A 27,464-nucleotide genomic window follows, 5' to 3' on the forward strand; every position below is an offset into this window, starting at 1 on the left:
CATGACTTCATTGGGGCGTCATGAGTTCAGAATGACCAACATCAGAGTGGTTTCCAGCTACTCAATGTTCCTGTCTGTGCATTGGATTCCAGCTCTTAGCATGCAGTAAATAAAATCTCCCTGCCTGCAAAACTAGCTCTTACCAGAAGTCCAAACTTGATTGGATCTATACCAACAGTCCACTTGGCCTCTCTGAATATGTACTGTGGCTCCCACCCTACCTGTTTTGAACTGGTAAAACTAGAGCTGGATGTTTGCATTATACGTCAAATGTTGCCAGAGCAACAGCTGCCCCATCTAGCTAAGCTAATGCCAGAAGACAATGCAGTCTAAGAGCCAACTGAGCATGCCTAGTGCTGCTTCTAAGGCACTGAAAACCATACTTTGACAACAAAATGCTCTGTATGGCTAGAATCCTGCCTCACAATTAATGCAGTGGGTAACCTTAGCCAGGGTGGCTCATCTAATACATTTATTGTGCCACAGGCTCTGTCTTTCAGTGTCTGGTTTTGTAGAAGGCAGGTCACAATGCTGAGGTTTAATACAGGGACTTTAGCACTGGGAAAGCACAAGAAAGGCAATGAAATGTGGGAGAAATGGGATGAATCACCAGATGAAGAGGAGAGGACCAGCTTTCTCAATCAGCTCCTCCGTGACAGAGTACTTCATGGCACGGAGGATACTGGAGTAAGTATTCTAGAGCAGGATGTTTCTCTGACCAGGAATGGAATGGGCAGGGTCTGTGCAAGGCATTAACGGTGAAGAGTTGGGGTGGGTGGGTGGAACACGATAACATCTGCAGGGAATGTTGAACTGATGAGGGTTAAATCTGCATGCCTTTGAATGCAGTTATCAAATGTATCTCATGTATATGTATATGTATAATTTTTTATTAAGGATTTTGATTATAATAGTAAAATCAAATACGCTCTAAACTTAAAGAAAGAAAAGAGAATAGAGAGAAGAAGTAAAAAGTGCAAGGAAAAAGGAAAAAAGAAAAAGTAAGAATATAATGAAAAGAAAAGAAATATATAAAGAAGTAACTTCAAACTTTCATCACAAGTATAAACAAATTTAGTAACTCTTCACCCTCTCTAAAGTTACAAACATTTATCAGTCCTGGTATCAGCAGAAAGTCCATAGCCAGAAGTAACAACATATCTTGTTTTAACCTCAATCAAATAAACCAACTTTATATTCCTTTTACTTCTAATAGTCTTAACCTTTAGTTTATTCAAACATCGTAAAATTTGATTTCACTTCTTCTTTGTCCCATCGCGCAGAGTTCTTCAAGGCTTTAACAAGCCTCTTTTGTAAATCCAATAGGAAAAAATTATCCAGGTCGCTCTCTTGGTTTGTCATTTGCATTTCCCTTTTAAATTTTAAAACCTCAGGCAGTTTCTTTTGTAGATCCAGTGAAACATCATTTTCTAAATAATTCTCTGTCAGTTGTAAATCCACTTTCAATAACACCTCAATCTTGTCAGATAAAATTTGTTCTACATCCATCATTTCTTCAATAACATCTTTTGGACATAATCTATCCATAGAAGTGGACATCATTACTGACATTTTTGATATTGTTTTTACTATTTTCTGATTCCATTCTTCAAAAGTCTCTTTCAGTATTTTTATTGTCAACATTTTGCATCATCTTACAGGCTTGTATATTTTTCCTCTACCTAAAATCTGTAGTCCCCTCTAATGTCCAGTTTTTGAAATCATGAAATTACTTATCTATGTTTTGTTTTGTAAAAACCAAAACAGGATCTATTTCCAACAAGAAGCTGTGTGTACTTTATAATTAATTCCAAAGATCATATTGTAAAAGTTTCAATATTCCAATTTTATCTGGACTCTCAGTTCATTTATAACTTTCTAAGATCAAAATCCTGTTTAGCTTTTTGCTGTTTATTTCAGATTCTTTAAATTCTTTTTATAAGAAACTTCAAAATATAAGTAAAACTTGTAAGAATAGAAAGAACTTGAAGAAAGAACAAAGAACAAAGAAGAACAAACTTAAAAATGCAGAAACAAAAAGAGCAAAAGATAGAAAAAAGAGTGACTTCCAACTATCTTCAGTACAGATACAAGCATAAAAATACATTAATCTCTTACTCTATGTTATCTATAAGACACATTATTTCTATATTCTTATGCAATCCTAATCATCAAATCCCCAAATTAAAACTTCATCTTTTTCAGTTTCAAGCAGAAAGTCCAAAAGTGGTTTCCAAGTAGAAACAAAGTTAGACAAATTATTTTCGTTAATCAGTGTAATTAGTTTTGCCATCTCTACCAGCTCCATTAATTTCACCATTCATTCTTCCACTGTAGGAATTTGTAAGTCCTTCCACCTCTGTGCATATAAAAATCTTGCTGCTGCTTAAGCTTATGATTAAAATTTTCTTTCATTCAGAATTGAAGGCAGACTATCCCAGGGTTTTCAAACTTGTCATTTCGAAGGTCTCTAATAGCTTAGAAGTAGTTAATGAGCAATATCCAAAAGTGTTTAGAAAGTGAGCTTTGTGAACTTAGTGTCCTTTAAAACTCTCTGCCACAGTTGTGAGCAAGATGGCTAATCCTGTTGTCTCCTGGCACTCAAACCTGCAGAAAACTGCTGTCCTGCAGTTGTCCGGAACACATGTTGGTGATCTCCCACCCTCTCCTTATCTGGAGAGGTTCCAAGGAACCAGTCTACTCACCGGTTCCTTGGTCTTTGCCATGGTTGTTGGCCCACTTTCACAGAGATATCTTCAGTTCACCATATCTCCCCTGGAAGCCCACAATTTTCAAATATATTGTGATGAGATCATGAGCATTTTCTTCCCAGTTTGCCCCCTCTCTCCACATATTGGCAGACTGGACAGTGTCAGAGAGTGGTGTTTTAGGAAGTGAAGACCTTGTTTCATTGCATGAAAGGAGAACAGAAAGGTCCACTCCTTTGGCCTTGCTCTACATTTAGAAGAGAAAGGGACCACCTATTTGCAGGTGCAAAGGGTTCATGGAAGCCATCATTCCTTTTCCCTTCAACCAGAAAAAGGGATCGCTTTTTCCCTGCCCTGCTACCAAAAGATGGAAATGTGCATCCCATTTTTGAGAAGTTAGATTTTTGATGATGTGAGCTCTTAACTGAGGTTCTGTTTTTTATGTGGGAGACAATAGGATGGTCTTTACTATCAATTGCCCCTTTGTCAGATCTTAGACATTTTCTAAGGGCAATCCCACCCAGAGATCTACTTACAGGAATCTTCAATTACAGAATAAGGGATCCTTTCTTGATCATTCAGAGTTACCCTTTCCCTATGTCCCAATAATATATAAAGGTCATACAATGCAGTGCTCTCTGCCCTGGTGAAAAATGGACCTGTATAACTAGTTGTGTCATTTTACTTCGGGAAGATGGGTTGAGGTTAGATTCAGGGGGAACTACCTGACCATTACATAGTTCTTTCTCCATCCCTCTGAGCAACATTTTTTTCCTTTCCAGGGGTACATAAAAACGGGTGATCCCAAGTTTTAGTGACATCTTCTACTACATGTGGACAGAAGTGCGATACATTATCTTGCAGCTGTTCATTCAGAGGTTTACTATTTGTGGGTAAACAATAACATATAAACTATTGCTAGGCCTTTATACCCCATTGCTGTAGATAACCAGGAGAAAAGTAAGCCTTATCCAGAGACATATACAACTACATCTTGGATCCTAAACATAATCTCCCAAACTGACAATGTATCTGTGACGCTTTCCTCCATAACTGTCCAGGTACCTGTTGAGGAATGGGTCCCTGCAGCCCAGTGCTCTGTCTGCCTTCTGTTATAGGAGTGTTTTGTAATTGGTTACACCCACCCTAGCAACCATATTGTGGCAATGCCCATAACATGGTCTCCAAAGGCCCAGTATAACCACTGGCCCCCCAAAATTGGGAAATCCTGTACTACATTTCTCAGTAATTGTAATGTTCTGGAAAATATAGCAATTTGAAATCAATATGATCTTGAACAAAAATATGCAATGTGAAGTCTGTATGGATTGTGGGTTTCTATCTTGCTATTAAATGTTTTCAGATTCCAATAATGAGTCATGGAGGTCACTTATTCATGGCAACACTATGACCAAGTAGATTCTCAGTTAAAATGGCATCATTCTTTTCTTCAGCTGGCAAATATTGAAGAGCAGAGTCTACCACATATGATTTCCTCCAGTCTTTAGTGTTTTGACCTTGAGAATTATGCCAGCTATTGTTATATGGTTATATTAATTAATTAAAGTGTATGCAGGAAGAAAACATATAGTAATTCACAGCCTGGTTAGAGCATAGGCAAATCAAAGATGCCAATAATCCGGTTCAAAACTGCACAAGTCACAGAGCAATGCCTGCAGAAAGGAAAATAATTCCCAGTACAGTGTCCTTTTATATATAAAAACAAGCTGAAAACAAAAGATGCAGTCATTGTACCTCTTAACATTTTTCCATCCGTGTTCCCATCTTTTGTAAATGTTCTTCAAAGGTTCACAGATTCATCCCCCACCAAGACACAACATACTTATTCCTTATATATTGGTCCATAAATACGTTAACCAATCAAGGCAGCATCCTGCTCAAGGTTATAACTCTCATGCATGCTTCCTTGCCACCATATCTCAGTCTGGCCACATTCAGCGACCATTCCTCAACTCTAGTCAAACAAAGCATTCCATAATTCAAGCCTCTTCTCTTCATCACAGATTTTCTGTAAACCAACCAATGTACAATAAACTTTGCCACATTTCTCAATGACCTGTTGCAGAGCAAAACTGGGCTGCACACATCCTGCCCGGCATAAAGCCACTCTGCACTTCCTCTTGTACGCTTTCGATCAGATATTCCAGGCACACTTACCTGCTATAGATTCTGCATTTCACTCTTGACTAACTTTCCTTTTATAGAGAGAAATGATGACAGCATTCTTCCAATCATTAGGCACAGGCACAGATCTCATTTTCACATACAGTACATGTTAACCAAATCCCACAGCTAGTTCAAAAGCAACTTATATCCATATTATAATATTTTCCCAGTTGCCCCATCTATCCCTGCAGCCTTACCATTTTTCAATATTTTTACCTAAGTTATGACTTCCTTTTCATCATTTTTTTTTCTTGGACACTGTCATTTATAGCATTCATTTCTCTTCCACTCTTTGACATATCATACCACTTCCACACAAATATCTAAAATACTCTTCCTAACATTCCTTCAATTTAGTTTCATCTCAAATATATATAATCTTATTTTTTAATTCCATTCACTTTTGTTAGAGACTCCTCTTTTAGCCCTCTTGACCCACCTCCAAATCAATTGTTTATTTCCATCTGTAAATTGTTCCACAATTTCTTTGCCTCTTTTAATCTTAACTGTTCCTTGTTCATTGCAACTATCCCTTTCTCTCTTATGCAATATCTTTTCTCTTAGCCTCATTTTTGCAGCATTTTCAATGCATTTTTCTGAATCTACAACTTTTTCACTTCATTCCACCAAGTGTCCTTTTTCATACTTCCCATCAGTTTAACCCCACACACACCTCCAGCACTCTGTAACATTTTTTTCAGTCTGTCCCAAGTAGCTTCCACATTCTCTTTTTTAGCTTTTCCATTCCTTTCTTTGGAAGTTTAATCTATCTTCTAATACTTTTCCATACAGGGCTTATATTTTCTCTTCTTGCAGTTGTTCTACTTTCACTCTAGTTTGTTTCATTTCTTTATTTTATTCTATGTTCACTTTCCCCCCGAAAGATGCACTCCTGACAGTACCAAAGAGTATTACATTCCATATGCAGAACCTCTCATCATCCTTGTATCCTTCACTGATTTTCTTAATAATGACCCATAGTTAAGAACAGAGCCTGTTGTAGCAAAATTTGAGTTAAATACAAAAATTCAGGTGAAATACACAATGGTTCAAGTTAAATATATAATACTACTTATACAGTATTATACAACAATATTGTTCTGGCTTACATTCAAATTCGATCTGAGGACAGACCTTGGAACGGAACTCGTTCTTAATACAGGGACTACCTGTATTCATAATAAACAATTGTTCATGTCTTCTAACAGTAACTTTCCCAGCCCCATATTACATCCATACTGACTGTTGCACAATTTCCTCCAAATTCATTCTTAATCCTTCCACTATTACTATTTATTGGAATGTAACATGCAGCTGAACTGGGATGCGGTGGCACTGCGGGTTAAACCGCTGAGCTGCTGAGCTTGCCGATCGGAAGGTCGGCGGTTCAAATCCGCGTGACGGGGTGAGCTCCCGTTGCTAGTCCCAGCTCCTGCCAACCTAGCAGTTTGAAAACATGCAAATGTGAGTAGATTAATAGGTACCTCTTCGGCAGGCAGGTAACAGCGTTCCGTGTAGTCATGCCGGCCACATGACCACGGAAGTGTCTACAGACAAACGCCGGCTCTTCGGCTTTGAAATGGAGATGAGCACCGCCCCCTAGAGTCGGACACGACTGGACTTAATGTCAAGGGAAACCTTTACCTTTACCTTTACTAACATGCAGCTATCACCATCCTATGAACTCTTACTTCCATACATCCCTCCACATCTAGAAGACACCCATTCATACCTTCAAACGTTCATACGAACTCTTTCATTCATAAGTAAACCTACACCTTCACTTCCTTGCACATATTCATCAGTTCCATTGCTCAGGATCAGGCCATCTTCATTCACATCTATTATGTTCTTTCCCCTTTCTCTTAGTTTCCCAAACACACAACATACCTATTTTTCTTTCATGTCATTGTTAATTCATGTTTTTACCATCTATTCCCTTCCATTCCAAGTTACAACTTTCCATTTTCCATGGTCATCACCATGTGGGCCCAGAGATACTGATCTGTGTTGCTTATGGCTTTGATAAATCAAGGATTTCTCATAATGCTTTTCAGTAAGATAGAATTTCACCAAACTACCAGCTTCAGTCATACCCATGCCACATGGAACATGCTCTGCTAATAGTAAAGACAATACCAGTCAATTTTGATGGACTTTGTTCAATGTGCTATAGGTATAACCAAGCCTAGTTTTGCCCCAAGTATGCTTACACAATCCTATGCAACTAGGTTCTCTGCTCTAGAAAGTACCTTGCAAGCCAACATACTGTTGCTCTCATCCCACCAACAAGGAGGTCTTTGAAGTGAATCAACACATAAAGCACTTCCCTCTATCATCATTTTTATTTATATAAATGATTCTAGACATTAAATGGACCCAATAGGCATTCTTAATAAAATATAAATGATAGCAGCTACTTGCTTGGGGAAAAAGGACAAAAGGAAGCAGGGGACTGATTCTGGGGCACATTAAAGGAGCTTTTGGAGAACCATCTCAACCATCTTATGGTTGTTTGTTTGTTTGTTTGTTCAAATGGGTAACGACACTCAATTGTGGCAGTCTTTTTGTGGACATATCCATGACATGGTCTCAACATTCCAAATGCTCCTATCAGCTGAAAAAGATGGTCTGTCATTGTCCTGAACCAATGAAACCAACATCTTTAGAATCCAAGATTAGACTAGAATTTCTGTATCTTTATTTGAGGGTAAGCCATGATATCTCCCTTACTAAACATAGATAGGATTGGATTGTGTTGGTCAAATTTTTTAAATTAGAAAAATGGCATGCTTAGTAAATGTTTAAAATGTCATACTCTCTTTTTATAGGGCTAGTATAGTTCCTATATCCATATATCCCCCAAGTGCCAAGGAAGAAAGGATTTGATCTTGGCAGGCTCTGTTTTAATGGCAGGAGACAATATAAGGAAAAAGTGTTGCATACTTCATGTCCTTTCAGCCAGTCATAGCATGAGCAATGAGCTAGAATACCTCTTTAAGGTTAGACACATTATAAGAAAGGATATCAAGCACAACACATATTTTTCTTCCAGAGAAGAAGCTCATGAAAGATGTATATCCTTTAGAGAAGAAACGAGTATTAATTATCACAAGGCGTAAAGCAAGGCTTTTATCAGATGAATGATCAGAAAAACATTCACCGCAGGCTACTTTCCAAACAAATGATCCTCTTCCTGTTTTTATTTGTTTTAGTTAGAAAACATGATAGGGAAAACAAATACATTTATTCTTGTCACAGGTTCAAAAATACAATATGTCAAGAACTGGCCCGATTATTTGACAGAGTAAGGCAGTTGCCAGGCAAGGGGAAGATGTCTGAATATATACTGTACAGTAAGCTATCTTCACACCTGTTTTACTCAGTTGCTATATTGAGCCATTTTCTGCATATGCACAATACACTGAACTGTAAACAAACCCAAAGAACTGGATTCAAACACTCAGCTTAAAAGACAAAGGGCAACCACATCTTGGTATAAAGACAACTTATAGATCTTTAACTGACCTGGTTAAGCATGTTTTCCGAACACAATCCTACCTGGCCTTCCTTCTAAGCCAGCCTATTGTTCAAAGTTGTATTGGAATGCTGAAGTAAGATTCTGGACAGTCTTTGTGTGTAAAATGGGAGGCATCATCCTGGCCTTTACTTCAGGCAACAAAATGCTTTGAGCTGTCCTTACAAAAAGACTTCTAGATGTTAATAAAGTACCACCCCACCACCCCACCATTATATCCAACACGTCATAATGTTGTGTTAAAATAGATAACTTTTGTCTCTTTCCTACATGGAAAGCCACATGGCTGATACCATCCCTTTTTATTTATTTTTTTAAAGTGTATTTATTTAAAAGATTTGTAGGGCCACCCATTTTAAGGCAAAATTCTGAGCAGCTCAGAACAATATTTATATTCTGTCTGTCAACAGAATTAAAAACTGGGTTCTTTTTTCTCTGTGCCCTTTAGAAATCCCTCCTCCACAGGCTGATCTTTCTGGCCAAGATCTCACCAGACCTGGCTGATAAAAGGTATTTGGCTGGTAAGGAAAGATTCTTCCTACTGCTTTCTTCAAGAAGAACATTTTGAAGCAATTGTCAGAAAGTTCAAGAATGGGATGGGTTAAAAAATACATCCTGAGCTTTTGAAAGACAACAGCTGGCTTGGTGACCCCTTCAGATACTAGCGGTCTTTCTGCCAACAAACTCATCCAAAAACATGGATAAGCAGGAGAAAGGTAGTGCTTTTTGTTTTACCTGGTGCAGAGGAAGCTTCCAACATGTTGCACAAGGGGCAAGTTTGCCTGCAGAATGTTGAGGCCTAGATCAGAGATTTGTTTCTTTGTTTGTTTCCTTATTAATCACATTTGTATAGTCACCCAACTCACAGCAAAGCAACTCTGGGCGGCTTACAACAATTCAAGTTGGATAATATGGCCTAAAATTAATCTGCTGATGTCCAGATACTAGCTGTCTTTAAAAATGCAGCAAGTTCTAAGATGTTTCTTGCTCTCTTTTGCTGCTCTGCTTGTGTTTATTCACCCTCCTCCCCTTGCTGCTTTTACAAGTAAACACCGAATTTTGTTTGGGTAAGGTGGACAGAACTCTCTGATGTTATAGCGTCGCCAGATGGACCCATTATGTGGTGAAGCAATTTGTGCTTGCTTGTTTCTCCTCAGAGTACTGGGAACAACTATTTTTGAATTTGCAGCGCCACTCTTATCAGGGAGTGGGTGTCACAGGCCTTTTGCTTCTCTACCCCACCTACATTATACACATACTGGAGGTAAGCTCACTTGTGTGCGTGTACATGTGTAAAATTAAGCAAAATGTGATGTTTCTAATATGAGAAATTTGTGGGAATGCCACTCAAGTTCATGAACAATTTGATCACCCATTTGTAACATCTTCAATGCTCCCTTTTATCTCCACCTTTATTCAAGAAGCCCAAACTGGCAAGATGAGAACACCTAAGCTGGAGTAGTGAATGGAAAACATTTCAAGTGAAACTAGCAACTGCCTCCATTTTTTTCCTCTGTGGATAAATGTAATAGGCTGTGAGAATAACCTTGAGGAATAGGAAGAAGACCCACAAACAAGACAATGGTCAGATAAGAGAAATCTACGTCCAAAGCAGAAATGTAATTTGAGAAAGCGTCTCAGACTTGACCATCCCTAGTCTCTTGAACATAAAGGTTGGGAGGGGAGAGGTGCATTCAGACTTGTAATATTCTATAGCTGTAACCTTATAATAAAAGTAGTTTTAGCATCCATAACTTTGATCTCCTGGTTTGGACTACCTAGAAGAATTGACAGTAAGTCTCTGAAGCCCCAAATGGTCTAGGAACCTTATATTCCTAGACCATTTATTCCTAAAGAACTTAAACTGGTAGGGGAAAATGGACAACTAACTTTTCAGGAACTGCACAAGTGGGTGGAGCTACATGACATGTACCCACACATGTTCATTACATGTTCATTACTCACACATGTTCATTGCACATGTTCATTACACAAGATCTTTGCTGAATAGATCTCACAAGATTTCAGGACAAGAACACCCACAATTTCATGCAAAATCATGTAATGGTGTCTGGTGCTTGAAAGGATTGCTGAAGAAATGGAAGTAAATTTGAAATTATAGCAACACTTAAAACACTTTTCCCATCTGTTCTCTCTCACAGTCTTGGAATGAGCCAACTATATCACAGCCATTTTGTCATGCTACCTGGAGCCTAAGTTCTTATAGCTTATAGCCTGGAGAAATGGTTCCTGCTTAATTATAACACGAAAACATATATTCCAGAACAAGATGTACCCAGCTGCTAGAAGACAATTTGTGATATGTTTGTGTGTGTGGGGGGGGGGAGGGAGAGAGTTAAAAATGACCTCCTTATAAAGAGTAAAAAAAACAAAACAAAACAAGGAAAGCTGCTGTTGTTTACCCCATTAAGTGCCGCTGGTTACGGTCCAGGTGAGAGAAAGAACGTGTTCTCACTTGTGTGCCTGCTTTGCCACCTAGCTTCCAGGCAAGATTAGATCTTTGACTGCATAGTCCCAGCAGAAGCCATCTGCTAAAGATTGCATTAGATCCCAGGGCAAGGGGTTTAAAGCAGAGCTGTCATGAAGCTGGATCGTGACCAAGGAGTAATTTTGGTTGCCTCTCTGGGACTATCTTAGGCAGGTCTTGGAGAATAACATCTTTGAGGAAATCAATTGCTATGTATCATTCCATGGTAAATTTTAGACTGGTGACTAAAACAAACCATTGCAGTAGTAGAGGGCTTGTTAAAAAGATCTCACTCAAGACCCTGCCTGATTTGTAGAATCATGGAGACGATCTCCAAGTTATAGAACTTCCAAGCATTTCTTCCTTCTCAATTAGCCCCTCGGTTTATGGTGGAAGCTGAGAGCAATGAAGCAGACAGGGTATCAGTGAAACACAAATGGAAATTGTCAGGACAGATCAGTTCAAGGCTCAAGACCTACTTCAGAGCAGTGGTAGTAGCAAAGAGTGCTTATTTCTCTGACATCATTGCATCCACACAGAACAGCCAACATTCTTCTATACTGTGAGGCATCTCCTTCACCAAGATGTTGGAGGGGGTGAGGATCTGGAACAGTGGGTGGCTCACTATAAGCAATCACACCATTCTTTGCAGAGAAACTTGATCAGATTAAGCTTGACTTGTAATTCAGTGTTGGGCAAATCATAGGGATGTAACTTCATTAATTATTTGTTATTTTGGATTATTTTCGGTTTGTAGACAAAATGCTTGGAAGGATGAGGATTATTGCCTACTTACTTGCACCTTGTGCCTCCTAAATTGCAAATGGGAAGTGATCAGTGGTCCTTATGGTGGGATACATTCATGCCTCTCTCCAGTCTACAGGAGGTAGTGATAAGTTCTTGATTGATTCAGGAAATTTAACTGTATATATTAGTCTCATTCAATTTCTAGGAAAGGTGGATGACCCTAATTCCAGAGGAATCTGAATTGATACTATTTATCTGGATCCCATTGCTTTCAGCTAGGACAGGGGACTAGAAAAGTGCTTCAGGGACCGTAGTGGAGACCTATCCCAGAACCTAGATGTGGCAGTGCTAGCTCTCCTGGCCCTCTGGGCAGCTTCTAACTCCTCCATCCATAATTCCAGAATGTCTGGTAGGATTTAGCCTTCAGGGCAGTTTTCTAGTCCTTCCTGATGAATTGAGGTTGTGTAGGGGGTTACTATATAATGCCCAGACTATTACCTAGGGGCACCCTACTTGGTTCTTGTTTCCCATGCTCTTCAGTGTGCATTTATCTGAAAGCACAGGGGAAACCATCCAGAGCTTTGAAGTGGGGTGCAATGAGCAACTTATTCTTTATCATTTAATTAGAAGAGCACAATCAGTACAGTAATCTTGAATGGTGCTTAAGTTCACTAATGGCCTGGATGAAGGAAAACAAGCTGAGATTAGATCCAGGCAAAATGGAGGTTCTCTTGGTAAATAGGCAACTGGATTTGGGGAATAGGGTTCAGCCTGTTTAAGAAAGGGCCACCCTTTCCCTGAAATAACAGATCTGCTGTCTGGGTGTATCCCTTGATTCTCACTTGACACTGGATTCACTGGTCCCCACTTTGGAATGCTTTTCCACAATTCGGGCCAGAATGCTAGCTAGCACAGAATGCTAGCACAGTTCTTTAAGCTTCAGTCACATCCCATCTTGCTTATGGCTATATATGCTTCCAGAGCTACCCTTGGAAAAAGTTCTGGAAGTTGCAGCTGGAGTAAAGTGCAGTGGGTGCCCTACTAATTTGTGCAAGGTACAGGGATCAGATTAACTGTATGCACCAGAGTTACAAGTCAGGTGGTATCATCATCATCATCATCATCATCATCATCATCATCATCATCCTTAAACCCTAAAGAGCCTAATCTATCGGACTGCTTCTTCTATTATGAACTTGTTTGGTCATTAAATCTGAAGAAGAGGTTTGTTGTCAGAGGCCCGTCTTTCTGGCATGCGGAGGGTGGTCTTTCCGGTTGCTGCAGTGCTATGGAATGCATTCCCCCTGGGAGCTGCCTTTAGCCCTGAAATAGGGGAAGACTGATGATGCTTCAGAGGGCAAAAAGGCAACATTTGTTCACACATTGACTATGCCTAGTTTTGAATTACAGAATGCACACTTTTAAGGAGGTAGAGATTAAGAAGGAAAAAACAATCTTCTTGGCATTTACAGATTTCTGAAGTATGAAAGGAAGGATTGTATGGTAACTTACGTTCCTTTTTTTATGATGGAGATAGTTCCTTTAACTGACAAAGGCTGGAAAGATATTTTTCCCCATGCAAGATTGTAACTTCTCAAACAGAGCCTGCTTTGCTTTGACATGGACTCCGGACTAGTCCTATTGCCTTTCCTAAAGGGCAGCCTGCATTATAAGAGTCTGCTGTGTTCTGTTTTGGAGGACCGAATGTCTCTCTACTTCTCACTTTCTTTTGTCTCTCTCCATGTTCTGAGAGTGCGAAATGCTGCTATTTCATCACCTTGTGTATTTGCTGTAATTTAACGAAGAGTTCTGGAGGTGATCAGATGAACTTTCTGACCCCTGGTGCTGACTGGGCTTTGAAGTCTCTAGATATTCTCATGAGATTCTAATTGTCTTTTGATTTTGGCTTGGAATGGATTTTTTTTTTAATGTTTTTGAAGCTTTTCTCCCTGATGAGCATTGCAGCATGATTTCCATACGCTCTCACCCTTCTACAGTATTTTCAAATATTTGGGAAGTTACATTACTAGATGGATTATAAATTAGGCTTTTTAAAAATGCATTTCATTAGCAAACAACTTGCTCCCCAAATACTCTCCTTCTTAGTAAAGTAAGTTTTATTCTTTAAACGTTGCCTGCTTTCTTGCTTAATACATATGTGGCAAATAAAAGGGTAAATAACACTGGTGATCTCTTTTAAAAAAAAAAACTGCAATGAAGACAGTGTCTTGAGCACAGTCCTTTTACACTACAGGCAGTCCTCAGGTTACAACCACTCGTTCAGTGACTGTTCAAAGTTATGATGGTGCTGAATGAGGGGGGCTTATGACTGGTCCTCAAAGTTCCAGCCATCAGAGCATCCCCGCAGTCACGTGATCGCAATCCGGATGCTCAGTGCCAGACTCATGATTATGACATTGCAGCAAGTTGTGGTCATGTGATCATGATTTCTGATGTTCCCTGCCAGCTTCCCACAAGCAAAGTCAATGGGGAAGCCGGTCGGAAGTCATTCCCATTCCCACCACTTTTTCACCTGCCCACTCCCCATAGCGCCTGCCCGCAGCACCCCCTGACCCCCGCAGCACCCACCCACACTCCGTAACACCTGCCAGCAGCTTCTCCCACCCTCCTGTGGCCCGTCTGTGCTCCAGGATGCCTGCTTGTAGCAGCCCCCTCCTGCCCATAGCTCTCACCCACAGGTCTCACCCACGGTTCTGCTTCCCTGGGATTCCTGCCTCTCCCCATTCAATGGCCTGTGTGGTCCAGGACCGCCAGGATTTGCATTGCTAAGCAATGCAGTCACATGACATCATGCTTTATGGCCGCATTTCTTAGGGACGGAAATTCTGGTCCCAACTGCCATTGTAACACTACCTATATAGTAATTGGGAGCTAGTGAAAAATGTAGGCTATGTCAGAGGGCAGTTTTACAAACTGAGTTAAAAATTGGCTGTTTAGTAGTGTGTATCAATTCTGCAGAGATATAATTTATATCAGCTCTTGTTGACAACTGATACAGTTGAATACTAAATGTTTTAACTAGATTTTTACACATGTAAATGCCTATGAAGCAACTGATTCCCCAGTTTTGGGAAATCATTAATGGAACAACTGTCTGAAATGGACTAGCTGCTTAAACACTGTAAATATCAAATGTTTAAATGAAAATATACCCAATTGTCTAAAGTTTGTTAGGAAACAGATACTCTATTCAGCAAAATCTGCATTTGATTCATGCCTCAGCTTTACTCTGTATGTAAGAAGCATTTTCTGACTTTGCAGTATGGCAAAGGAACATTTAGAGAACATTTTGTTGAGGATTCCATATTGATCACTTTTCTTAACCCAAAAGCAAGATAACATGTTAGAAACAAATAGATACCCTTATGACAAATGAATCTGAGGAAAAAAATGTCTCTGTAATAGATGTTGAACACACACCCTCTGTATGACAATGAGTTGCATTATTTCTTAATGGTTCTTTCTTGCTCCCACCCCAACCCAATTTGGAAACTTGGATTTTGGAAATTTGCTGAATATCCTCTCTTCTGACCTCAATAATTTTTGTGGACAGTTTAACTTCTGTAACACATATAGCTAAAGATATTTTATTTATTTTCCTTCTTAAAAGTCGATTGAACTGCATTTCTGTACCATGACTCTAAGCCTTCTTAGACATTTGCCTTACAGCACTGGTTCAGACATGAAAATCTGAACAGAAACTGATGTTACTGCTATGATCTCTTTACAATGGCAGACTTAATTCAGACCCTTTAACAACTCATGTATTTTGAAGGGTTGTAATAGTGTTGGGCTGCGTGGGAACAGAAAGAGTTTGATAAACATTCTTTTCTGATACTAATTCATTTGAAAGACTTATCTCATTGGTGTCTGAATGCATCTTCATTTTTGAATTAAAGGACTGATCACAGACATGTGTTTTTACCCTAAATCTCTCTCAAGCAGTATAAGCTGTTATGACAAATATAAAATTATGGAACATTGGACCCAGGGCTGGGGTTGGGGAAGGAAAAGCTATTGTATTTTGCTATGTGAAAATAATAATATAAACTAGAGAGGAAGAGAATCTACTTTTTGCTCACCTACCATTATGGATGCAATCCAATTGTTGCAGTTGAGTGGAACAAGCCAGGAATGGTTACAGAGTTAAATTGCAGGATGTAGGGAAAATAAGAACTAAGCCCTGGATTGTCCTTCCTGCAAGAACTGCTAACCTCTGGTCATAATTTAACCGGCCCTGAATGGGTCAGGTAGTATAGGTGGTGGGATAGAATGGCAGTAAAATAAGGTAGCTTTGCGAACAAGGAGCTAATTCCAAGGCAATACTGTAAAAGCCCTCAGTTTCATGGTGTGGCAAGGAAGAAGAGGGAGCAGCTCCCTCTGCTGGCAGAATGACTATCATGCTCAAGCAATGAAGGGGAAAAGGGACAGTCCTGATTCTAAGATCCTAGTTCCTGAAACTACATAGCCAATGCCTGACTCTCTCTCTCTCTCTCTCTCTCTCTCTCTGTGCGCACACGCACAAAGGATTCTGATTGGCTGGTGGCAGAGAGAGAGAAATTGGAAGTTTCCCCTCTGAGCAGGTTGCCCAGTGGGTTTGCCTGAAGAGGGAATTACTGCCATGGAGAGTCAAGGGGGGAGAAGCCACAGGAGATGTAGCCCAGGAGGAGGAAGCCAGACAGAGAGTTGAGAGAATGGCTTCATGGGATAAAATCCATTCAGTTGTGTCTGATTCTAGGAGACTGCTTGGACAAGTCCCTGCAGTTTTCTTGGCAAGGTTTTTCAGAAGTAGCTTGCCATTGCCTCCTTCCTAGGGATGAGAGAGAGGGACTGGCCCAAGGTCACCCAGCTGGCTTTGTGCCTCAGGCAGGACTAGAACTCACAGTCTCTCGGTTTCTAGCTGATGCCTTAACCATGACACCAAACTGGCTCTCCATGGGACTTTATGCAAAGGCAATTACAGTGACCATGTTTGCCAAGGAAGCAGGGAAAGTTGAATTGCTTAAATATGAACTGTGTTCTTAGAATGTACATACTGGGTCTGTAAGATTGTTGTGTGAGAGTGAAGACTTTAATTTGGAGCAAATGTCCCTGGGGGTTTCATCCCAACTGAGATCAATAGCTTTAATGTTATCTTTGTGCCTCTCTTACACCAGCCATGTATCTGTATACTACTTCCTAATGACAGAAGTAAAAGCTGCAAAAAAGTCACAGCTAGAAGGGGATAGTTCATTTTTTCTTGATGGATGCTCCAAAAGGGAGGAAAATCACCATTTAGTACGGTTACCAGATACCTGAACAGGCAAGAGAGGACATGGACAATTGGAAAGGAGGACAAAGGTGGGGAAAGGAGGACACACTAACAGTTTAACTTTCTTGGCATATTTTGTCATTTCTTGTGACAAAAATTACAGTGAAAAACTAAAAAAAAAAAGACTTACTAGGTCTATATGAAATTACTTCGTCCAGCATCAGAAAGACTGGTTGTTCAATAGCAATATTTTTCCAACAAACTTTTATTTTCAAGAACATATGCTAGAGATAATATAGAGCAAAAGAAAAAGTATGAGAGACAATGCAGATAAAGAAAGAAAAAAAGAAAGAAAAAGACAATTAAAAAAGTGTTACAAACAAACTTATTATCCCTCCTCCCTAAGATTACATTACAAGAGTCCCTCCATTCAGAGGAGATGGGTGGTGACAAATTTGATAAATAAATAAAAATAAAATAAATAATTCCCTTCTATTTCCTATCCAACCCTTTTTAATCAGCAAAACCAGAAATCACCGTTTCATTTTTTTCCCATTTTCAGCAAAAAGTCCACAAAAGGGTTGCAGTCTTTTACAAAAGTACTTATTGTTTTATCCCTGATCAAACTGGTCAATTTTGCCATTTCTGCAAATTCTGTCACCTTCACAATCCATTTCTCCATTGTGGGTATTTCAGTATTTCCACAGTATTGTGCAAATTATTAAAAAAAAACAACAACCCCCACCCCCCAAACTACTAAAAAAGCTGGACAATATTTTATTTTAAGGCTATGCCTGCTGGACAGAGGACATGAGGAAAAAACGGTGCTGTTGACTTCCATATTATTTGGTTGGCAAGGAGAATCTTGCTTGGTTTCCTGCTATAAATCGTGGTAACAGGAAGCCAGCAGACCACTTAGTGTAGGCCACTTTATCATAGGCTGACCATACATCCTGTTTTGAACAGGACAGTCCCATTTTTTTAACATTTCCAGACCGTCCCGTTGTTTTAATATAAATGTCCATTTTGTCCTGTTTTCTTAAAAACCTTACTTAAAAATTTGAAAGTTCCCATGAACCTGTCAGAATGCAGTCTGACTTTGAGTGGAAGGAGGGGGAGCTCAGCAGATACGGTGGGAAAAAAGCTGCAGAGCTCAACCGGGGGGGGGGGGGCTAAAAAGAAAAAAAACAGGATCAGCTGATAGGCAATGATCAAAGGGCGAGCCGATTGGCTCTTGCCTTGAAACGGCGGGAAGAAAAGAACGTAAAAGCATGGCCAGAGGAGGAACAGCTTGTCGGGGACAACCATTCACTAGACTCTCCAGCCCAGCCTTGCCTCTTGCAAACGAAGGAATCTGGAGATTCCCTGCCCAAGAAAACTGGAGAAGTTCCTGCCTGCTGATCCAGCCTGATGCCCAGCCCTACCCCGTTTTGCCACCCCAGTGTCCAGGGGAAAAAGTGGGCATATGTCCTAATGGCTTGACAGCCCCTCCCCCATGCAATAAATGATCCAATAACAGGCTGACTGGAGCAATATGGACGCACTTCTTCTACGGTATGAGCTACTATTAATTTGAATTTTAGCATGATTTTTTTCTTTTAGTCATCCAGTGATGTACTCTACTCTGTCCTGCGGGATTTGAGGGACATGGAGCAGCAGAAGAGGTAAGCCATTAGCAGCAGTAATATATTCTCTTAAGGCTCAAGGCTTTTTTTCCTCCACCTCAAAAAAAGTTTTGCTTTGAGACCCTAAAACTGCATTTTGTACTTGTGGGACACAGGACTGAGCTGTTCAGTGCTGAATATTTTTAGCCAACAATCCTAAAAGGGCCTGTTCTTTTGGCTTCCAGCAAGTTCATGCTTGCTTGTGGAGCAACCTTGATCCAGCTAGTTACCTCAAAAATGTATGAAGGAGTAGAGGACCATCTATGTAAGATATTTGACAGAAAAGTGAGATAAAGATATAAACAGTAAGTCTGGCCAGACTTAAAACTCCTTTTGCAGCCAGAGGCCTGGCCTTGAAAGAAGATGGGCCCCTGACATATATTGATTCCTGCAGCACTGTGATGACTGTTTGTGTGAATAAGTTGTCATGCCTTAATACAGCTTTTCTGTCACCAAATGGAACCGTTCTTTCCTATTATCATGGATGACATCTGGTGACTGAGAGAGGAATATTTGGTTAAATGACATCCATGCATTTGTTAGTCTGCCAACAGAGTTCCAGGGTGCCAGATTCTTACAGAAAAACCCTGGTTTTCTCTAAGGTTTTTGTTACACCTGAGAATACATTTTTGCCTTTTGACATTTTGCAAATTTTCCCCTCTTGAGGCTTAAGAAATGCCTTAATTTCTAGATCTAAGAAGGCTTGGAATTCTCTCTCTTAAGGTTTTATTAGTATAATTCTCTGTGTGTAAAGCTTTGGATTCCATTGCATGTTTCTGTCTGAAATGAGGCTCACTCAACTTAATTTCCTTCTGCTCCAAAGGAGATTGGCTACTTTATCTTCTTCAAGCATGAGGAATAATATCCAGTGCTCAGCTCCTCTCACTGCTATTTAAAGTGACTCTGGTCCTAATCCACCTACTTTTTGTGTGTGTGGGGGGGCTCTATTTCAGAGTGCTAGTCCTGGATGCCAAGATCCTGGTAATGTCCCACAATCTCCCTGCTCGACTCTTCCAACAGTGGAACTATAAAGTGTTGAACCTACCTGAGAGATATCTGAACTATGAGACTCCTCTTGAGGAGCCAGTGGAGGCTACCATCTGTGAATGCCTCACTGCACTCTTGAGACTGGGCAAACATCTGCTGAAGTATCCCAAGGTATAGCTCCTCCTCCAGCTGTTTCCAGAATGGCTTGAGCACTCCTTAAGCCTCTTCCATGCCTACAACTACTATCCTAGGACTCAAAACGTGGTGGTAATGTAACTATGGCAGGTGATTCACTCTGCAAGACCCACTTCTCATATATCTAAAGACTTATGCTCTAAGCAGTCTCCCCACTAGATGCAGTGAAACACAGCTTCCAGCCGGCTCAGTTATTGGTGTTGCTCACTGAGGCAGACGGGGGCTGTACCCCGCTGGAGAGCTCCAGGAAGCAGAAAGCTATTTTATGTAGAGGTTTCACACCCACCCTCAGCTGCATGCAATATAGTCATGCAAATATCTGGCATAATGCAAGGTGGGAGAAGAGGATGGGGACTTCACTTTGTGGAGGTGGGAAGGGAGACGCAGAGTGGCAGCACCTGCATCTCTAGCATCTCCTCCTTCAAGAGTCTCCAGCAGTTAAGACATGGCTGGGAAGGTGTGGAGCGTAGAAATGTGGTCCCTGGTGTTTGGGACAACTCAAAAGGTATGAAGAGGTTGTTTTATGTGATACCCCTACATTCCCCTCATCTTTTCATCAGCCAGTAGCTGCCCTGGGGGGAATTAAGCAGGAGGGGAGACTGGAGGCAGAACGATGGCTTGTGAATGTTCATGACCTTCTTTTGTCACCCACAGTTGCCTGTGAAATCCACTTGCCTGCCCCAGCCTAGTGCCTCCCAGATGCACTGGAACAACCATTCTGAGAATTCCCAGCCAGAATGGCCCATGATTGCATCATCTGAGAACCTAGGGAGGTGCAATTTCAATTTAGTGAAGGACAGCAGATTAGGGAGGCCACTGCAACACTTTTTGCGGTGGGTGTGACAGTGGGAGAGGAGCACAAAGACTCACTCTTGCAACTGACCTTTGTAATCAGTTGAAGGAGGACTTGCACATGGCAGGGTCAGCTGCTCCCACCCCTCATCCCTGGCATTGAAAAGTCTTCAGATGTTAGTGATGGGCAAGTTTTTGCCTTCACTGCAATGGTGTCTCTCAAAATTGGCACTTTACTCCTTTCCACCTCCGAATTCCATGAATTAATGGTAGTTGTTATTTCTTTTTGATGGAGATTTTCAACTAAAGTATGGTAGAGGGATTTTTAATTAAAAAAAATCCTTCTCCCCATCTTTTCCTTTCTTGGTGAAAGGTCTTTGACATGCCAGCACTGCTCCCTAGGGCCACTGCTGTTCACCATCCTAATGATTTTTATGGGGAGGAAGCACCCAGATTTGGTGCAGGCAATCCCTCTATCCCCTCACAGATTGGGGCTATCACAGCACCCACAGCCTCTGCAACCATTTGATCATTTGATGCTCTTATTCCTGCCTAGTCTCATCCTTTCAGAGGAAGAAGAGTTAAGGCAGGTGCTTTTCTTGCTTTTCCATTGAATTAACTAGCAAGTAACAGTTTTTCCAAAACTGGGTATGCCACAAGACATTGTGCCAGTGGCACCATGCTTATCTGCACATGCTGGGCTGTGGAAAATTACTTGACTAGCTACTGCTTCTCTCATCTTCAGATCCCTAAGAACTTGCCAGATGACTTCTTGGAAGAAGTCCCAGAGTTCATTGTTTCCCAAGACACCATTGGCTTCCTCCTGGAATGTCAAGAGTTATTGAGTCCAGCTCAGTTCCTACATCTATTTGAGTTGCCTCCGAACATCCAGATGGACTCAGGTATGTGGTGAACTGAACCTGAAGATATGAGGCAGACCTATGGCAATTTTGCAGTGTGTGACCTTAAGGCAGGGTTGAGGAGCCAGAGGCCTGTAGTATTACAGAACAACATATTCCAACTCATCACTGGCTTTGCTGGCTGGTGCTGGTGGGATTTACAGTTGATCATCTGAAGCAGTGTTTCTCAACCTTGGCAACTTTAAGATGTGTGGACTTCAACTCCCAGAATTCCTCATCCAGCATGGGTTGCCAACATTGAGAAACACTGATCTGGAGAAACATATAGCTTAAGGTGGTCATTTCATAAAGTTGTAATCAGCCTAATTTGGTGGCCAAATTAAGCATCAGCAGTAAGATATTGTATCCTGAAATTAATCCATGGGCTACCGGGAGATTAAGCAGAATGAAAGAGCATCAAAAGATCCACCAAACATGCTTGGATAAGCAGCAGTGGCAGCCTGAAACAAATGAGCACCTAGCAGTAACAACTCCCTCTTATGTAGTAGTAGTTCACTGCTGCATTACAGGCAATGTAGTAAAAACAGTCTTTATTGCAAATAAGCATCTGCTCTAGCTTGAAGATTAGAGTGAACACACCCTGTCAAAAACTTGAACTAATCTATAAGGCCCTACGTCCTTCTGCTTTTATAACTGCACAAATATGATAGACACGCAGCTGGGACAATTTTATTCAAAAGAATTTATGGCATGTATAATCGAATCCTAAGGGTGTTATTGTGTTTACTGTGCTCAGTGGCCCTTGCTTGCATAAGATCATTGCAACCATAAATATCTCAAATTGCATACCTTTGAAATAACAAGACAGAGTGCTAAGACAAAAGAGAGTCTTGTCACACTTGTTTCTCCAATCTTTAAGGCTAAGGATGATAAATAACATGGCTCTTGTCCCTGGTAATTGTCGGTTTATAGGCCATTCTAATTATTGCCTAGCTTCTTTTCTTTCTGGGGAGATAGAACACAGCCTTAAAGTCTACAAAGCTTTCAAGGCAAGACCACTATATTAGCAAAATCAATGATAAGCGAGGGCATGTAAAAATAGGAAAAGAAATATGAGAAATGAATTATGGAAGCCAGTTGGTCTCTGGCACTACCTACGTGTTTATCTAGGTAGGGTTCTGCAGAGTGATATAAGTTTATTCCTATGAATTATATAACACAATGGAGACCGAGAGTTCTAGTCCCGCCTCAGGCACGAAAGCCAACTGGGTGACCCTGGGCCAGTCCCTCCCTCGCAGCCCAACCCACCTCACAGGTTTGCTGTTGTGGGGAAAATAGGAGGAGGAAGGAGAATTAGGTATGTTTGCCGCCTTGAGTTATTTATAAAAATAACAAAGGTGGGATATTAAATAAATAAAATAAATAAATAAATCTAAGTGGAGATTTAAAGATCTGCAAATGCTGGGGAAAGGCATGGACCCTAGGTACCCTGTTCTATGCAGGAGGCCTGATTAAACATATAAAAGGAGTGACTGAGATATGCCTTGTTTACATATTTTGCACCCAGCCCTTTGGTTTTCCCTGTTGGAGTCATGGTGGTGTGCACACATGTTGTGGGTTTCGTCTATATGATTTGGAGATGGAGATATACAATTGGTGGCTCCACAGGCATGGAATTGCTCCTGTGTATAATCTCCCTTCCATTTCTTTGGCAAGTACTCATCTTTCCTCCTATTATACAAATAAATATAGCACAATAGATGTGTGCTTGGCGATAGTGATAGATCTCCAAGCGGCTCTTTAGATTCTCTCCTCCTGAGCTAATATCCACAATTGTTAGGCTTGGACCAACAGCCAAAGGTGTTGCATCCCACATCTGGGGGTTCCCACCCCCAATTTAGGACTAGGCTTGCAGTTGCAAAAAGTTACAGTGAGAGCATCTCTTCAGTAACATATTGGCAAAGGGCAAAAAGACCAACTAGGATTCAGAGAGTTCGATCAAAGGTAACAGGGATAATAGGAGGTACAGTATCCAAGATCCATCAATTGCCCACCCATGCAATCTTACAGAATAAGCTTTTGGCCATTACATGAACATAATGTTTGCTTTTTTTGTTCATGAAAGTACCTGGCGCCCAAAAGCTTGTGTGGCCTCTGTCAGCCTTCTTTCCAAAGCAGTTTATGATAGAGAATTATTTATTTAAGTAAAGTTTACTTAAGTTACCTTAAAACACACACACAGTAGGTTCAGGAGGAGTTATTGGGACTGGTTACTTTTTATGACTAAATGAGACGTAGCAACCTTTTAAAGAAGTGATATTATTTGCCAGTGTTAGAAAACTTAAGTTTCCCCATAAGCATATATTTCAGGTTTCTCTGCATTACCCCTAGTAGCATCTGGGGGTTATGGTTCAGGGCAAAGATATAAATCTTCCCTTTTATAGTGCTGTAATCCCAATCTGATTCTCTCTCCACAGCATTTATTTTAAAAAGACCCAGCTCTGATTTGCAGTTCTGTTGAGTTATGTTCAGTTGGAGACCTAGTAGAGCATTGAAAGGTTACGCTTGCTCTCCACAGGACAGAGACAGAAAGAAAATAGAAAGATAATAAATTTTCCCTTCTGAGGGGAAAATGGAGCCACTTCAGGGATTTTACAGTTGACCATGGCAGAAAGATTTTGCTGCTTCACTATTTTTTGCCAACAGCCATGTGGAGATTTAATCATGGGTCCATCTATCACAAACTGTGAGGTGTACCTTGGGGAGCCAAAGACAATCCAGGGGAGGTGTGAAGAACCTTTTAGTTGTGCATTGTTACAATAAACCCACCGTTCATTATATTGCTTACATTGTTCATTTGTGTTCATTGTGGTGTTTGGTTTTTAGGGGAGGTGCGTACATTAAAAATTATACTAAAGGAAGATGTGGTAAAAAGTTTAGGAACTCCTGATCTATCATGTACTGCAGAAGAGGTAGGCAGAGGATACACAGAGGGAGTACTTTCAGTGACTACTTTCTTGACAACAGCAGTAACTACTTCCCTCAGATTAGGGTGCTGCTGCAATACAGAATTCTTGAGGTGGGGGATAATCCAGAAATGGCATTGTGCGTGAAACTGTGACTTTAATTCTGGTAGTGAAAACAAATCATCAAGCTACAAGGCACTGAATCCTTTCATTCTAAGCCTTGGTCCACCCCTGCATTAAGGAAGCACGACACAAATCAGAGTGGTGATTTCATCCGTGTGTCAATGAAGAGAAGTGTGGTAATATTGAGTCTTCCCCTCACTTTGGTATGTCTGCATGACACATGAAACAAATAAGCAAACAAAATATTTAATGAATGTGCACACATCCTCCATCATAGCCTTTGCAGGATCCATTTTAACCAAGGTTGGAAGCTTACCTAATTCAAACGTAAGGCAGCCAACATCCAGAATGATGGTTGTTTGGGATGTGCATAGCATAATTAGACTCAAACTTTGCTTAAAATTTAGCCCACTGCAGAGATAAGATTGTGAGGCATGTGTGCTTGTTAACCAAACCTTTGGCTTCAGCATATAGTTGGAGCACAGTCATTAGCAAGGCTTCACTCACAGTAAGTCAGTTCTGCAATTAATGTAGTCCTTGTTTTGGTCAAAGGCTTTGTGTTTCGAAGTGATAATCCAACATCTGTTTAAGTTCTTCGTAGCCTGCAGGAAGGTACAGTATGATGATTTCTCTCCCCCGCTTCTTACCTCCTGTGGATAGTGATAACATGGAAGATACTTTCCAATGCATGAGTAGAGGCATAGGACGTTTATTGCTAGTTAGACTAACACCACCTACTAGGCACCAGAATTGCCTTTATGTGCCTGCCACATTAACACCACTGGCTGTTGCAGTAGGTAGACCTCATTTAGCGACTACCTTGTTTAGTGACCATTTACAGTTACAACAGTGATGAAAAAGTAACTTTGCAAACAATCCTTGCAGTTATGACCTTCGCAGGTCTGTAAAGCAAAGGAAAGCTGAAGTAAGATCATAAGCAGTCAGTTTCACTTAGTGACTGCTTAATGACCCAGTTGCTGGTCCCAATTGTGGTTGTTAAATGAGGACTACCTGTAGAAGTACCAGGTTTGAATGTTACGTAACATTAATTGTACTGTATTGTGCACTGGTTTGTGCAAGCTGGCTTCAGGCAAATTTCACTACACAGAATAACATTAATAAAAGTAGACTAACAGCTTAACTCAAGGCAAGGTTGATTGTAAAAAATGTTAACAAAAGGACTGAAATTTTCCAGAGCTTCTTGGCTGCATTCCCACCATCCTGTTGCATTTTAAAGCCCCTGTCAGCTATGAAAGAACTAGCTGGTAACGAATTTGCAACCAGTAACTTTTCTCAATAGTTGTAACCTTACTTACATGCTGCTACGGTAGCTGGATTGGGGAAGAAGGAAAGTTTAATTCTGAATAAGGATACAGAATGGGACAAGCTCCAGGAATACAATGCTAAATTATGTTGTGTGTGGTGGTGGGGGAGTAGTTAATGGGTGGGTAGAGTAGTTAATGGGTGGGGCAACCATTCCTGGCAATGTGGAAATGAATCATCCTTCATGTCTGCAGAAATCTAGTGATTCAAAAGAAAATGTTGCTACTTCCACTACATCAGAGAAAAAAAGAGTGCCTTGGTTCCCCAAGACAATAGATTTTGTCAGATCAATCGGGTCAATCGTGAAGGGGTAAACAGTGTGGAAGGGCCATTGGTTCAAGGAATGAGTGTGTGCCACATTTCAAAGAATTCATCAGCAGTGAGAGGAAGAAGGGCTTACCTGTAATGATCACTCTCCATCAGGCATTTGGGTAGCAATCCCCAACCTTGGGACGAGTAGATGATTGGACTTCAGCTCCCATATTCCCTGGCCAGCACCTTTTTTGAGAACCAGGTCAAAAAGGCAATTCCACCGGGGCATCCTCAAGCATACAGCCTCCCCCCAAGTTATCTTATAAAGGTCACATTTTAATGTGTGCATGTCACCTAAGTGTGTGTGTTCCTCCATGGTGAATGAAGAATCTGTGTATCATCTCTGTGTGGGTCTTGGCTGCCTTGACATATGCCAGCAAGCAAAGTGTTACATGCCTCTGGTGCTTGAAAGCTTACATACAGCTGGTGTTAAGCAACACAGGTCCCTGAGTAGCTATCCTTGAGCAACAAATGCCACACAGGCAAAGCCGGGACTTTGTCCCCATTAGCAACAAGCTTGCATACTACAATGCCTTCTGATCCCGACGTGCTGTTCATGATTGCTCTTCTAATCCTGTTTCTTTTGTCTCAAAAACAGAGACCATGTTTTCTTTGTCAGATCGGTTAAAACTCCATCTCGATTGGGCTGCTGTGAAGGAGTCCTACAAGAAAGAAACGTCTTTGTAACATCTGGCACATAGTATTGATAGAAATGTCAGATTGCAACCTTGAAATTCTGACAGAGAAGGATGATAATCAACGTGGATTACTTGCTTGTAATTTTTTTAGAGAATTGATTTTTTTTAAAGATGTGTACTTCAGATGTGTATATCTGATACAGTTCAAATAAATGTAACCCTGCATATATTGTGGCTCTGACATTATTTTGTAGAAGGTAGGGAGTATCATTTCAGTCCTAATTATTTTTTGTCGCTATCATTTTGAAACCTAGAGGATACGTAGGAAAGGAAGCCATCTTTCCCCAATTAGTATGCTACACAGAACTATTAAAATCAATATAGCTTTACCCTAGTAGCACCTCATTTCTTATTTTCCTAGCTTCATAATTTCTATCATATTAAAGCAAAGAATGCTGCTACTGGCAATTTTAGGATAGTGACACCTTCTGGAACTCAGAAAAAAGGAAAAATAGCAAACTTGTTCCTGTTTACCTTCAGGTTTGTGTTTGGGGACAATCAAATATGCCGATTCCTCCAGGATGAATCATTGCCACGAAGAACTACTGTGTAAGATTCTTGATTTCAGAAATCTCACTTTGGTAATAACCTGAAAATTCCATTT

At 40.6% G+C, this 27,464-nt stretch overlaps 1 protein-coding gene across 2 annotated transcripts; it reads left to right on the top strand.

Annotated features, from left to right (window-relative positions):
• Positions 1-384: 384 nt before the first annotated feature.
• Positions 385-26,876, top strand: LOC134489744 (testis-expressed protein 47-like). Of its 2 annotated transcripts, XM_063292600.1 has the most exons (8): positions 385-687; positions 8,882-8,954; positions 9,591-9,697; positions 18,543-18,604; positions 19,558-19,762; positions 21,333-21,480; positions 25,080-25,139; positions 26,761-26,839. In XM_063292600.1, exons 1-7 carry the CDS (start codon positions 529-531, stop codon positions 25,115-25,117), a joined length of 792 nt encoding a protein of 263 aa, XP_063148670.1. In that variant the 5' UTR covers positions 385-528; the 3' UTR covers positions 25,118-25,139; positions 26,761-26,839. The 2 variants fall into 2 exon arrangements, with proteins under 2 accessions (XP_063148670.1, XP_063148669.1); XM_063292599.1 differs by lacking the exon at positions 25,080-25,139 and having other exon boundaries at positions 26,761-26,876.
• Positions 26,877-27,464: the final 588 nt, after the last annotated feature.

Source organism: Candoia aspera, chromosome 2 (genome assembly GCF_035149785.1).
Source record: "Candoia aspera isolate rCanAsp1 chromosome 2, rCanAsp1.hap2, whole genome shotgun sequence".
NCBI lineage: Eukaryota > Metazoa > Chordata > Lepidosauria > Squamata > Boidae > Candoia > Candoia aspera.

Excerpts from the sequence above, each read along its gene's own strand:
- LOC134489744 (XM_063292599.1), top strand. The coding sequence starts at position 529 with ATGCTGAGGTTTAATACAGGGACTTTAGCACTGGGAAAGCACAAGAAA. Across the intron at positions 688-8,881 it reads ATGGCACGGAGGATACTGGA|AAATCCCTCCTCCACAGGCT; the intron begins GTAAGTATTCTA and ends TGTGCCCTTTAG. Across the intron at positions 9,698-18,542 it reads ACATTATACACATACTGGAG|TCATCCAGTGATGTACTCTA; the intron begins GTAAGCTCACTT and ends TTTTTCTTTTAG.